We start from the raw sequence: 13,815 nt of genomic DNA, 5'->3' as shown, positions 1-13,815 counted from the left end.
ATCAACAACCATATACATCCACGTCATATTGATGTCAATACTCACCTTCCCCCCTGAAGGATATCAAGGCCGCATCCAGGTCCCCAATACCCTTCCCAATGCCACATCTACACCTCCAAGAAGACCAACAACAATCTCCGAGCATGACCACACGCCCAGACCTCTTAAATCCAATCTATGCCCTCCTGAAAGCCCTCGCAAACCCATCCCCAACAAGTCCCAAAGATCTCCTCTCAACCTTCACAACACTCCCAAAACCCCTGGTCCACGAACACGGTCTCCCGCAACTAGTCCCCTTTCTAGGCCGTCCATTCACTGGCCAAGATGGAATAGAAACTTACTTTAAGCTTATCTCCACCCTGCTGTCTATCAAGAACATGGTCTTCGAGCCCGAGGAGAACTGGGTGGTTGATGCGAGCTGTATGGCTGTTTCATTATGCGGGTCGGCCACGTTCGTCTGGAAAGAGACGCAACAGGCGTGGGATGAGACGTTCGTTTATCGTATTAAGCTTACTGTTGATAGTGGGTCTGCGGAGGGCAGGTTGGCGGTTTGCGAGTATCAGGTTTGGGCGGACACGGGCGCGGCTTATCTTGCTAGGCTTGGGAGGTTGGGGAATTTATCTGGGTCTCAGGGTAGTGGTGATGGTCTTGAGGGGATTTAGGGAGAATTCGATACGGAGGGTGGATCAGGGTAAAAAAAAATAAATATATATATCCACCAACGGCCAAGACCCAACACTGAAAGTAGTGCCAATCACCAAGGAGCCATTATTCGGAGATATTTTCTAGATAGGTGCAGATGGTATGCACAGATCCTATACCAACTTTTCCATCCATATTATTATAGAACACCGAGGGCAGTCTATCCCTCAAAGACACTGTGGTTAAGCTCAACCCCCAAATCCTTAGCCATATTCTGCATCTGAGCCTCGATATCATCCTCCATACCGCCACCCAGATGCAAGAACTGGCGCACCTTGGTGAAATAGAAGAAGATATCCGTAGTAAACAAGACGAAACGGAAGACTAAATGGCGACCAATATTACGGATCTTTTCGGCCAGCGGCAGATCTGGCGACTCGATAAGCGCACGCGACGCCCAGATACCAGAAATCTTTACGCGGTTCACGGGCGAGCCTAGGAACTGATTGTTACCCTGGACAATGCGCAGATTGCGACCGATAAAGATCAGCTCCTGCGGCCACTTGGTTTCATCGCCTAGCATATCCCGGATCGCCTTGCGCATCCCCTGCTGCATCTCGTAGAGTCGCTCGGCACGCTCCGACCTGCTCAGTCCCTGAAGACCGCGCTGTGTAGACATGTCCCCGCCACTATAGGGACGCATCAATGTTGCTGACGCGAAGAAGTCTGGATTATTCACACCCCAGCCCCTGACAATCTCGCCCAGCGTGCGATTGTCAAAGGTGAGGAGGGCTTTCCAGAAGCGCGCGTATTGGTGTCGGAATCCCGGCTCCATATGGATGTACAGGCCGTGGTCGATCAGAACCAGCTCTGCCTGTCCGGACGGCTTGCGGCGGATGAAGATGTTGCCTGGGTGAGGATCGCAGTGGACGTAGCCCCACAGGAACATCTGGGCGGAGAACAGGTCTACCATAGTCGTCATCACGTCCTTGAGGGACAGTCCCAGTCCGCCCTGCTTGTTTCGGCCTCGCCAGTAACTGCGCTCTGGCTTGGTCCTCGATGCGCGCAGGTTTCGCTCCGCCGAAGTCGTCTCCGGTTGGTCAAGCGGCGTACCGTGACAGCCGGGACTTCCCTGGCGCCAGCCGCCGCGCCAGGGCCGCGTGATGGCGTCTTTGTCCCAGAGCCGTATACCTTCTACCCATTCGGCGGTCATGATACGCTTCGAACTCAGTTCACGGTATACATGAGGAATATACACGCGGTCGCGTAGACGGGGCTCAGCGGCCACTAGCTTGGCCATGTTTTCCGAGTTATCAGCTTCATTTACAAAGTCTGTTTCGAGCGAGAGTCTCTCACTGATATAGGGAACGAGGCTGTAGAAAGGGATGTCGAACATCTTGCTGTAGACAAAGGTTACGACTCTATTTGTTTCAACGGTTAGCATGACATCCTCTCGCGGCTCGAACCTGAACAAACTCACTTGAAGGCCCAGAGATCCCATGCCAACTGCTGCACGATCTCCCGTTTTTGGATCTTGATGGCGACCTCCCTGCCATCCTGCAGACGAGCCCAGTGGACCTGGGCAACACTAGCACTGGCTCGGGCTTTGCGCTCCATCACGCCCTTGTCAGGATCACCCGTAAACGAGATCCCAAAGACCTCCTCAGGCGACTTCCCAAAGTCCTCCCGGATGACCTTCTCGATATCCTTCCAGTCATTCTGAGGCGCATCATCAAACATGCGGGAGAACATCTGCTGGAACTCAGGGGGCAGGATGGCAGATTGCATCGCAATCGCCTGGCCTATCTTCAGATAAAGACCGCCATTATACCTCAACAGATCTGACAAGCGCTCTGCGTTGCGGGCGTGCACGGCAGCAATAGAGCTGGCCAGGGGCGGGTGTGGGCGGAAGTTAATTTTGTAATCGAGGGCGACGAAGAGACCGAGAGAAAAGGTCCGAGCTGTTCGGGTCAGCGATGAGGCGTAGAACTGGCTGTCGATGCCGTAGGCGACGCCTGTTCCTAGTGAGACGTAGATTATACGACGTAGCCATCTGATGGTTCTTTTATACGTCTTTGCTTCTGTGGGTTTCCCTAGGGAACTTGGTGATGGGGGTACGAAGGGTTGAAATTGACTTGAGTGGGCACATCGGTGCGGGCGCCAGATTGGATGGATGACGGTGGGCCGCAAAGAGCGGAGGAAGGTCGCGTGCGCCATCTGAGTTTGTGGAGAGGCAGATGCCCGATCACTGCATAGTGAAGTTGGCAGTCAAATCGAGTCGGATCTGAACCGAAGGCAAAATGGTGAGAGATATGAAGTGTCGAGTATCAAGTAAGCCCCGGTGATGTTCTATCGTCATCCATGGTAGCTCCGCGCGGAGTCGGAGTTGAGGGAATTCAGCGATGCCCTTATTACCGACACCATTTGCATCCAATCTCCGTCATTTTATTATGAAACAAGTAGTCTTTTGGTATTTATAAGATGTATAGCACTAGTTACAGTTCAATCTGGACATAATTCATCATTCATCATGGTCATTAGGTCCCAAAGTGTCACATACTTTCGCTGAATCCCTCAGATTCCAAATCGTGGTCTCCCCACAGCTCATCACTTTCCAAGAACCTTTTTAGTTGCTCCTTGCAGCCTTCGTCCGAAGCCAATGAGATCAAAGCAGGAAGAGGCTTGATCGAAGTCTTGTGGAAATTGCGCTTGGAGCGTTTGCCACCCCAGCCAGAGGTTTCGAATCAGAGCAGATGTGTACTCCACCACTGAGCATTGGTCCACAGCTTCCCTTGATGTTGAGCGCAACTCCGTCGTCCATCTTCAGCAAAGGCTCTTTCTTGCGGGCGCCCTTCATGCGCTGCACCAGGCTGCGAACGGCGAGGACAAAGGTGTTACTGTGCATTCATAGATCATCGTGCGGGACAGTCGGCTGGCATCCTGTGTCGCAGATTTCACCCTGGAATTTATCGAAAAGTTGACCGGGTCGGCTCACCAATGTGGAGACGATTTGAAAGCATGACGTGCCGAGTGCTGTAACGGGGGAGAAGAATAGGACGAGGACACGGCGAGGAAATTCCGCACCATATGAGGTAGAAAAGACGAGAGGAATGCGGAAGAGAAGACCGAGAGCTGAGATCTTTTCCTTTGCAGTTTTGTTCCAGGGGAAAGGTCACTGTGATTCCCCCACATCGGTGGAGACTTCGGAATTTCTGACATTCACTGAGATTCACTTCTGCAATGAATTTGGATATTCGCCATGATCCTTTCAGGTATCTTCTACATCCCCTTTGGAATCCCTGGATGCCTCTAATCATTTAACCTAGTGATGATTCCATGGAATTTCCTATAACTCTAGAAGAGGTGGACTCTCTCGAAGCCATCGTAATCATCGACAATGAGTTGGATCCGCTTTCGCCCCCAGCTCCGGAAACTGTCAATGTCTCGGGGAATCTGGGGGCAATTGCCATGGGCTCGAAGCATACATTGACAGACCGCGGGGAAGCCTGCAAGGAATTGAGGCTAGAAGATGTCTGCTGCGCAGCACATGGCTTGTCGATTTTGGTGGTAAGGCGATGTTCTACCATTGGACTCTTGGATGCGGTGTCATATTAAGTCTATCATATATAGACTGCTACCAAAGGCGACACGAAACATGCCATTCTCTTTGATGCTGGTCCTGAAGAGGAGGCTTGGGAGAGAAATGTGAAGCGGTTACGACCGAATCTTTTCTCGGTGGAGGTGATTCATTTGTCGCATTGGCATCGAGATCACTCCGGTTCGTGATTCGGAATTCAAACAGACACCTTGGCGTATATCGTCTTCAGCTGTTCTGACATTCGCGCAGGTGGTCTTCTGCGAGCAATCCGCATGATAAACGATGCCAAACGAGTCGAGGGCAGCTCTGAGGACCTCGTCGCAGACTTGCACCCCGACCGACCGGCCTACAGAGGCATAGCTCTCCCCGAGCATGTCATTTCTCTCGAGGCTGACCCTACCTTCGAGGAGATAGAAGGTGCAGGTGCGGTGGTCGACAAGCGGAGCGAGCCACACACCGTCCTTGATGACTTCTTTCTTGTCTCCGGGGAGATTCCACGAGTAACGCCGTACGAGACAGGTCTGAAGCATGCAGTGCGATATGACCCTGATGAGAATGACTGGTTCTCTGACGAAGGCATCGTTGATGAGCGCTCTCTCATCTGCAACCTCAAAGGTATCTGCCTCCCAAACCCCGCTCCTAGGTTCAACAATCTAACATATTCTTCAGGGAAGGGGCTTGTGGTTTTCACTGGATGTAGCCACGCTGGTGTAGTCAACACCACCAAACACGCCGTCGAGCTCACCGGCGGATCGGTGCCAATCCACGCCGTTGTCGGTGGATTTCATCTCGCCACCAGCGACGCGGACCGCATCCAAAACACTATAGTCGATCTCCAACGGCTCGATCCTGCCGTGCTCATGCCGGGTCACTGTTCTGGCTGGCGAGCCAAGTTTGCAATTGAGACACACATGCCCGGGTCATTAGTGCCCTGCACTGTAGGATCCAGAATCACATTCTGATATCTGTTGTTGTCTTGGTTTCATCTGAAACATTTACCCTCATTGAGTCGATTCCTTGCGGGTCTGTTCTCCACGTGGACGCAGGGTCTTCATGCAAACCCGCATGGCCACAGGTTGCTTCGAGCAACGAGTTTCATCAAGGGGCTATCCATCCTCGGCTCGGCATAACTGGATCTGTTGGTCAGATTCCGATCCCTGACATCACTCTATCTCCTTGCTGAATTTTTTTTGCGATCGGAAGAATGCGGGATGGATGCGGATGACTGTTTCAAGACCTATGGCAGTAAGCGTGGTAATGGGAATACAGAAGGTACTGAAACGCATATAGTCAAGCGGCGTATGTTGTATGAATCGATGCTTGTGGGCCCGATTGTAGTGACAGCTTCCATAGCTGTTTTGAGTATAAGACAGGACAGAAAAACGATTGCCATTTATGTTGCTTTTTGTTTTTTTTTTTTTCAAGAAGATTCAACGTTGACAGTTGAAGAATCGAACCTCTCAATTTACATCCGACAGCAGGTGAACCCTTGTATGTGATTTGTTCAATGCTACAAGTGATATCTACCATCTCGCATTGGCTGATGAACTGTCGATGTACATGTTGCGTAAGCCATGCAAAATTTATAGAACTTCTCTCCATCACTTCAAATCAAAGAAACTTACATCTAATGCGCGGAATTCCACACTCACGTCCAGCTTAGGCGAAATGCATCGCCCCATCCACAAGGGACAGGGTGGGATACAATGTAACCACCCGGACAGCAACTACATCCACGGACGCCCGGTCGAGGTCAGCTGGACTGATCCTCCCCGTTATGCATGGTTCTACAGCCAAGATCTCTTGGTAGTAGATATCTACCGAATGCTCGGAATGCAGCATAGAGATATTCAGCAGAAACAGTCAGTCGCCGTCTTGGCCAGAGAAAATCCCTCAGGGATAGAATAAGCCCAAGCATCGGCCTTGCGACATAAAACAAATCTACATGCACCCCGGACAGGCGACACCTCCGATGAGAAGCACGACCCTAGATTTGAAACAGCGACATGCATACCCATGGTGCATGCCTGTACTCCGAATTCGTATGAAGTGCTCTGTACAAGTATGCACACTGCCCCCGCCAAGACGCAAGCACAACAAGCATTACCAGCAACCACCCTTGCGCTTATCGACTCCCTCTCCTCTCCACTCCGCCCCACGACCATCACAGCCAGATTCCATGACCTCACGCCGACTCGACAGAAGAAAAGGGGCTGGTCAGAGGTTAAATGCTCGCCAAGACGATGATGTGAGAGGAGGGGATGCACGGCGTGGCTTGGCGTCGGTGGACAGGTACAAGGTGAGAGCGATCAGCAGATCAAGGGAGGGGGAAATTCCTCGCAGGGTGTTTGAGGCGATAAGCCAAGGATACTTCACATCACAGAATGACCTTATCGCATTGTACTTCCCAGGAAATGGGAGAAGCATGCCAAGGATATTCTTGAATGGCGCCAGTCGTCTTTTCTAGATGCTCGGCGCCAAGATTGATTGTCCAGAGAAGACAGGGATGCGACGCAATAGTCGGGATGATTTGCACGCATTGATTTTTTGAGAGATTGGTCCATGGCTCTTGGTCGTTAGTTTCCATTCTTTTCGTATTGTCTGAACACATATCCCGGTGTGATCTAAGCTACTCAGAGTATCTCCCGATGGCGCAAGTCGAATTGGATGATACGTGTCATTGAGGCTCGATTCACAACGGATTGTTGAGAACAAGACATTGAGACCAAGGATGCAAGTCGATCACACATCCCGTTTTGACCTCAGAGTCTTATCAATGGGCAATGCCCAGGGTTGATGTAGCGTAGCCAAGAGACTCTAGTGAAACAGGGCAGTGAAACCTGAGCATCATTGCCTTCCCATTCTGTTGTTAGATCTGGGCTTTTGCCTGTCTGTCGGGCGATCATGGAGTTTAATCCCACATTGGTGCCATCACTGCATTGTCCATTCACTCCCCGTGATGAATGCGCTGTGTACTCCGTAGACAATCACACACTGCACGCCGGGCAGCTTGTCGATCCCCCAGCATCCCCCACGAATTTATCCCTGTCTTGCTTGGCATGCCCGGACTAGGGATTCCAGTAGTACCCCAGGTATACGGTATCTGTAAGATTTAGAAAACCGCAACAAAACCACAATGAAACCGTGTTTGAAGCAAAGAGTGCAGTTGGAACTCCGCCCCCTAGATTTACAGCAGACACCAGTAGAGATGGAATTTTGGCACTGATCAGGGAGTTCAACGGTGGCTATGCAGATCTGCTGACAGGGGCATAAAGAGAGAGAGAGAGAGAGAGAGATGTCTCATAGCCTAGCAGGCAGTCTCATATTTCCTTTCTAACAATAGTAACAGAGCAAACGAACGGCGCTAATCTAACCAGTACGTCATGCCCATCATCGAAGCCTCTGATCCTGGAGAAAACTACAACATAGGATTAGAATGGTATCACGAACACTGCCGCTGGAGCCCGAGTGGCAGTGACAGTGACAGTCAGCCCAAGACACAATACTGTCACGTTTGACTCGGATTGAAGAATCCGTATACGCTCTGTATCTCAATGCTGTATTAATTTTAACAAAGCCAAGAGCAATACCAATACCCCGTACATCTACTGAAATTGAGGACATCGTTGCTGCAGCACGGGAGGACAGGGAGCGTGTGTTGTATGCCTTGCAAACCGAGCTGGTTTCGCCCACAGCGTAGTTCGGGATACCTACTCTCTCTCTCTCGCGCGCGCATAGGGAACACAAGTCTACGAACTACTCAACTGGGTGTCTTCCCCCGGAGCCATACTAAACAGGGCAATGATTGGAGTAATGGGTGTTTACGTTCCATGCCTTGCGTCACAGGGGGAAAGAAGATCGAAGTGATCGCATGTTGTTTTTCCCGTCTTATGACGATAGATAGCACAAACGCTCCCCGACACCGGACTCAAGTCGCGCTAATCCCAGTTTTGACTTTCATAGTGATATACAACTGCCCTATGTGGGGACCAGTAGCAAGCGCGGAAGACATCCCTTTGCATGATCCCCAAAATAACCACTTGCCAGTTGTGAGGGTTCGCGTCAGGTGAGTGTGGGGTGATTGTTCTCCTGTCGATCCCGACTGGAAGGGGGAAGACCATCAACGTGTGAGGTTGGTCTTGGACGGGGGGTAGTCTGGTCTTTGATGGACTCTGGAGGATTATCCGAGGCTGTGTGCGTCCGGTTAGTACTAGCTTAGCATGGCGGTCTGGGTGTTGATTTTTTGCTTCTTTGGGTATCGCGCGGTAGCTAGAGGATATTGCCCGTCAGAAGGGCTATGGGAGGGGTTTCCTCCGGAGCTAGATTGAATGGTGCGTTATCACGGGCTTCCTATAATATATTTCTCCGGGCAGTCTCCACGGTCAATCTCAGACACCGACAGTTCAACAGATTCGGACGTGCGATTCCTTCGACCACAATGTTAAGCCCCGCAGCTAAGAGATGAAGAGGCAATCTATGTTGTTGTCAGGAATTGCCAATCGTTCGTTTACTCAGCGGACGGTGCGTTCTTAGAGACGTGACCGTCCGTGGTGATTACTCGGATCTGATCGACACAGGGTTTGTATGCAGCCAAGAGAACGGTGTAACATGGCATACAAGATTGATATACAATGGGTCGAAGCACCCGATCAACTCGAGAGCTATGGAAACAAGTCGGCTTGCACCATTCAGCGTTGTGAATAGGGCTGATTAGGGCAATTACTTTTCCCGGTAATACACGGTGGCGTGTAGGAATTAGTTCGACAAATTAAAGATGAGTAAACAAAGAAACGGGCAATTTACCAGGTCGGTAAAACGAGGAAACGATCCTACTGGAAGTGTGCAACAAGAAGGAATCAACCATGAAGTGGTCCAGAGTGATGGAGGAGCATTGGAGAAGTGAACCATCGACTATCACCACAATCTCCAGACCTCTGAAACCCTGACGTGCCGAAATCCCGCGTGCCGCTTCGCCCGAGTCGTTGGACACGGGATCCCCGATGCTGACCGAGTTTGCACGGCAAGAAACAAACATGAGCCAAGACCGAGAGAGGGGTCCGACAAGTTGGTCCAATAATGTGTCTTGCAAGAGAAACCTCAAAGTTCGGGGGATGACCGGGAGGTCGAGACACGACTTAAACCTGAACGGGCAGTAGTCTCCAAAGCACAGACACGCGGGGCTAGTTTCCGAGGTACAATGTGCTAGTAACTGATTCCATGGGGGGGTCGAAGTGTTCAGTTTAATACAGAGTGCTACAACATACGCAGCTAGAGGTGAAATAGAGTCCCGGTGATAATCCTTTGCAAGCTTTGACCATCCTACGCCCCAGGAAAGATACGGTGTGCCTCCCAGCCAACTTTGGAGATGACTCTGGACAACGGAGATCTTTTGGGTATATCGATATTCACTTTCCAGTTGAACATGGGTAAACAAGATATTTCTCATTTCAAGCAGACTTCCAGAGCCCTCCTGCAGGTACGGGAACCATGTGGCACTACTCCTAAATAGGCCTTGGGGTGAGGTACCTGCTCCGTGGGTATCCCCGTGCACGGGGAGGAGGACTGGCTCAACCCGCGTTTTTTTTTTCCGGGTTTTTTTTTATTTTTTATTCCTTCCTCGGCCTTGGTTTCTCCATGGGCCGTAAAATTCTGGGGTGACCAAAGGTGGGATGGCTTGGCGAACCGCGCTTTAACAACAGTCAACGGTCCTTGGATTTTTCCATCAGATGATTGCAACTCCAAAGAAATTCCATAGATGCACAAGGCGTGTTGAGAGAAGAGACAAATTTGACAGTCTGATGGAGCACTGTCCGACGGCACCTCGGACAGCTAGCAGTTAGTAGGTTAGCCGAATGGATAATAAAGTGAACCCTTGTCGGTGCGCAAAATGAGCTAAGAGACAGAAAAATGCCTCACGATCTGAGATCGGCGAAACGTCCTCGGAGACCTGACAATACAAGGTACGGGAAGCAAGACGTAATATTACACACCGTAAGTGGTATGGTATGCTCCGTAATTAAGGAACGATTTGGCAGGCGGGCGATCATTCAGTGGGCCCGCCCACCGGTGAGGGTTTGATTCAGATGGTAGGAGCTCTGCTAAGCGTGCTAGGGGACATCTGATTGCTGGATGGAGCTATGCCCCACAGCATTAGTCGCGCTACTGTAGGTACACGGCTGCGAAGTGAAAGCCAAGACCGAGCTAGGATTTTTGGTCTTCGATACCTGACCAGTAGACGGTGATCAACTAAGGCTAATGGAATAACTGTGGATTCAGGATCTGGGTTTAGATGATTGGGGGAGGTAGATTAGGTTGTGTGTTCTTATCATTGCATGTGGTGACACTGTCCCTACAACATATACTTCCACAACGGGCATCCGTTTCTTTTTTTGTTTTTTTTTTTCTTTTTGGGTGGGCGTGTAGACCACCACAAATTCAAGCCAAGGGCAATTTACCAGGGTTGGATTTCAATGGGGGGAAATACACCCGAACCTGCGGTAATTTACTGACTCAGCCGTTTGGAAGCCCTATGATTGGGTGGGGGACTGGGGTAATCTTGCTGCTCGGGCTTTACCCGAAAGGGAATTCGCACTCGCTTCCGGGTATTTTCCAAGTGGTCGGTATGGAGCACGGAGTAATTATAGGAACGTTGGGTTAGTCCTAACAAAGCAGCGAAAGCGGCATGATAAGAGTCATGACGTGATACTGTTATTCTTATCATCCTTGTTCACATCTAGGGTGCCGATATCCGATTAAAAGAGGTATGAAAAAAAAAGCCCCCCGATTCCCGTTCACGCTCTGCAGTAAGCTGCATTGCATCCATGGTACGGTGTCCTCCAAGGAAGCCTTCTAGAAGACGTCCAGAACACCCCAAATCTATAACCACACGCACCGAATTCGCTGGGTCCACTCCGAGAAATGTCCCAAATGGAGGCGACTCGGCACCAAAACTCTATGGAGGGCCAGCCTCTAGTTTACTCTACGGAGTACACACAGCAGATTTGATGTCGGTCAAAATACGGCTTCACCGTGTTCACCATCCTATTACGATAGTTAGCAATGGTGCCGCAGTGTTTTTTTTAAGTTGTCCCCGGTCCGGTCCGATGTGGCAATCATCGAGCCGGAAAAAGCGAATGGGATTTTGAGGCATTTTGTCGCATGACGCAGGATAAGAAGACAACATGATCGGAAGAAGCCCGTGCTTCTCGCCGTCAGCACGCCCGCTGTCAGCACGCAGAATATTGATCTTGTGGTATTTCCCCAGATCAACCCCTCCAAGCCCGACGGCTACAGCGGCGTGATCGCCCGATAATGCGAAGAATGTCCGATCATATCTCTCCCAGCTGGGTATGTTGTATCGTGCTTCACGTGTGGAGGGATGCGGCAGCTACGATTGGACATATCCGACCGAGGACAGATGGACGATTGACTATGGGCGCATCTAGATCAAAAATGTGGTAGTTCCAGGTACTTTTTTTTTCTCTGGCGGTAATGGTGTACAACATAGCTTCCGATGGAAGATCGTGAAACGTCCTCCCAGCCCCCTCAATTTGCACCCATCTAAAGACATACCGTGAATCTCCGACTGTTATTACTTCTGTTTTATTATTGGAACTATCGAGCTGGCAAGACTCCGTACTCCGTACGGAGCCAATGAATCAGCGATACTGAAACCGAGGCTACAGAGACCCCAAACGATTTCTCTACATCGAAACTGATTGTTTGACTAGGCTGGGACAAGATATTTTGGGATTGTGCGAGTACGATATACTCCGTATGTTGTAGATAATCTACCATTTACGAAAATGTTGTCCCACAGTATGATCCACGGGTCGCGGCGTGGGGGAAAAAAAAAAAAAAAAGAAATGTGGCCCTGAAAAGTAGAAATTCTCCTACTAAGAACTTCTCGATGCTTCGATGGCCCTTCGAGCCATTTTCCCATATTCGATTGGGGTCGAAAAGAGCTCTCCACTCATGCGCCTCGGTTTTTGGAGACAGTGAAAGGTCGTGGGCCCAACGGAATTTTCCGGTTTTTTTTATATTTAATCAGAACAACGGCCCGATACTTATAGTCCAAAAAACTGACCCATCAAAAGAAAAAAACGATGCTCCCTACGGTGACTTCTAGTGACCTCGGCGGCGTTGAGAACTGTCTCTCCCCAGGATCGTGCACCTGCCAATCGGGCTTGGCTGACGTATGTTATTGAAAGGCTAAACGGCGAAAATCCCCCGGAGTGATCGTAACTCAATTCAACTCTTTCTTATTAGTTTCATTTCCTTTTATTGCTTTTCTTTTTCTCGCACGGAACTACAGGAGGACGAAGCGCAGGCGTTGCATCGAATAGGGGACAGTTGCGGATTTGAGACTCCACTCACGGCCGGCTTCCCGAAAGAGTTTGGCGCAAGCGCTATCTGTCGTAGCTGTTCCTTCAGGCGATATGGAAGAAATTAAGCAGGGCTCCAGAGTGACGACAGCGGGCTAGAGGAAGTGGAAATGTGGTTTCCTTGTCTCCTCCTTTTTCCGAGATATGCAACACCTACAGCGTGCAGCGCCAGAGTGGAAGGGATCATCTATATGATATATCATCATGGCTAGACTCGGGAGCTCCACAATTTCCGCTCGCTCAGTTGCCCGCGATTGGTTCGCATCGTGAACGGCACGCCTGCCGCGGAACGCGCTCTTTGATTGAAGGAATTATACGGAGCACGGAGTAGCGCAAAGTACGTACTCCGCACGGAGAGGAGGATGGGAAGACCGACAGGGATGTCTCAGTGACTATCGCAAGTCACTTGTAATCGATCGACATTAACGCCTCCATAGATGTTAATATACAATGTATGATATACGATGTACGATGTACGAAGTACGGTGTAGACAGAAGGAGAGGAGCTATATGTCTATATCGCGTAGACTTGGGAAAAAAATACGCTCTCATCTTTCTGGCATAGTTGCCCATCTCCAACGGCGCGTGCACGATCGAGGCAAACCCCGGGTCTGATAAGATTGGTCTTCTGGGGAAGACTTGCCAAGGGCATTCACCGAAAGCTGGGGTGCGGGTGCATCCAAACGGATGGGAAAACCGTCGTGCCCGGGGATTTGTGATTGACCGAGGTGACTGGATTGACGGGAGTGACTGTCCTAGTTGAGCGTGTACTTTTTGCTGTATACATTGTGATTTGAAAGCGAGGTCTCCATCCAATCGTATTCAGCCTTATTGTATAATCTGCACCGAGAAGCTTGATGTTCTCGACGGAAGGTTCGGTCGCGGATCATCTCCGAAATGCATTCAAACGATCCCTGTGCTTTGTCGAGGATTTGCCCGCACTTGGGCAACGCGCTGTCGACACCGCGTATTGGGGCTTGTTCCCAGGCCAAAGGCAATCATTATCTCTTTCTACCCATGCACACCGTCGGACGATCAATGGAGCTGTGTGCTGGCCGGGAGGGCAATGGCAGTCTCTCATTAGTAAAACTACCTCTCCGTACGAGGCACCGATTACGAGCATCGAAATTAACCGTCTCGATGCCGTCCCATCCCGGCCATCTCGCCATAGTTTAGAATACAGCGAAAGTC

General features: G+C 50.4%; 4 protein-coding genes across 4 annotated transcripts; 2 read left to right on the top strand and 2 right to left on the bottom strand.

The window, feature by feature from the left end:
• Nucleotides 1-143: 143 nt before the first annotated feature.
• Nucleotides 144-662, top strand: Pdw03_5916 (Transcription elongation factor, TFIIS/CRSP70, N-terminal, sub-type; the record flags this gene model as incomplete). Its single annotated transcript, XM_014682905.1, has 1 exon — nt 144-662. One exon carries the CDS (start codon nt 144-146, stop codon nt 660-662), a length of 519 nt encoding a protein of 172 aa, XP_014538391.1.
• Nucleotides 663-862: 200 nt separating this feature from the next.
• On the bottom strand, nt 863-3,547 carry Pdw03_5915 (Protein kinase-like domain; the record flags this gene model as incomplete). The annotated part of the gene is made up of 4 exons (XM_014682904.2): nt 863-2,063; nt 2,123-2,663; nt 3,203-3,335; nt 3,404-3,547. 4 exons carry the CDS (start codon nt 3,545-3,547, stop codon nt 863-865), a joined length of 2,019 nt encoding a protein of 672 aa, XP_014538390.2.
• Nucleotides 3,548-3,729: 182 nt separating this feature from the next.
• Pdw03_5914 (Metallo-beta-lactamase superfamily protein) lies at nt 3,730-5,202 on the top strand (the record flags this gene model as incomplete). The annotated part of the gene is made up of 7 exons (XM_066101201.1): nt 3,730-3,734; nt 3,796-3,813; nt 3,870-3,914; nt 3,969-4,209; nt 4,273-4,420; nt 4,490-4,855; nt 4,910-5,202. 7 exons carry the CDS (start codon nt 3,730-3,732, stop codon nt 5,200-5,202), a joined length of 1,116 nt encoding a protein of 371 aa, XP_065958141.1.
• Nucleotides 5,203-8,747: 3,545 nt separating this feature from the next.
• Nucleotides 8,748-9,275, bottom strand: Pdw03_5913 (uncharacterized protein; the record flags this gene model as incomplete). The annotated part of the gene is made up of 3 exons (XM_066101200.1): nt 8,748-8,804; nt 8,858-8,901; nt 9,044-9,275. The coding sequence occupies 3 exons, from the start codon at nt 9,273-9,275 to the stop codon at nt 8,748-8,750; spliced, it is 333 nt and encodes a 110-aa protein (XP_065958140.1).
• Between the last annotated feature and the right edge of the window lie 4,540 nt (nt 9,276-13,815).

Source organism: Penicillium digitatum, chromosome 6 (assembly GCF_016767815.1).
Source record: "Penicillium digitatum chromosome 6, complete sequence".
Taxonomy (NCBI): Eukaryota; Fungi; Ascomycota; class Eurotiomycetes; order Eurotiales; family Aspergillaceae; genus Penicillium; species Penicillium digitatum.
Note: the sequence above shows the minus strand (reverse complement) of the source record. Positions and strands in the feature narration are given on the sequence as shown.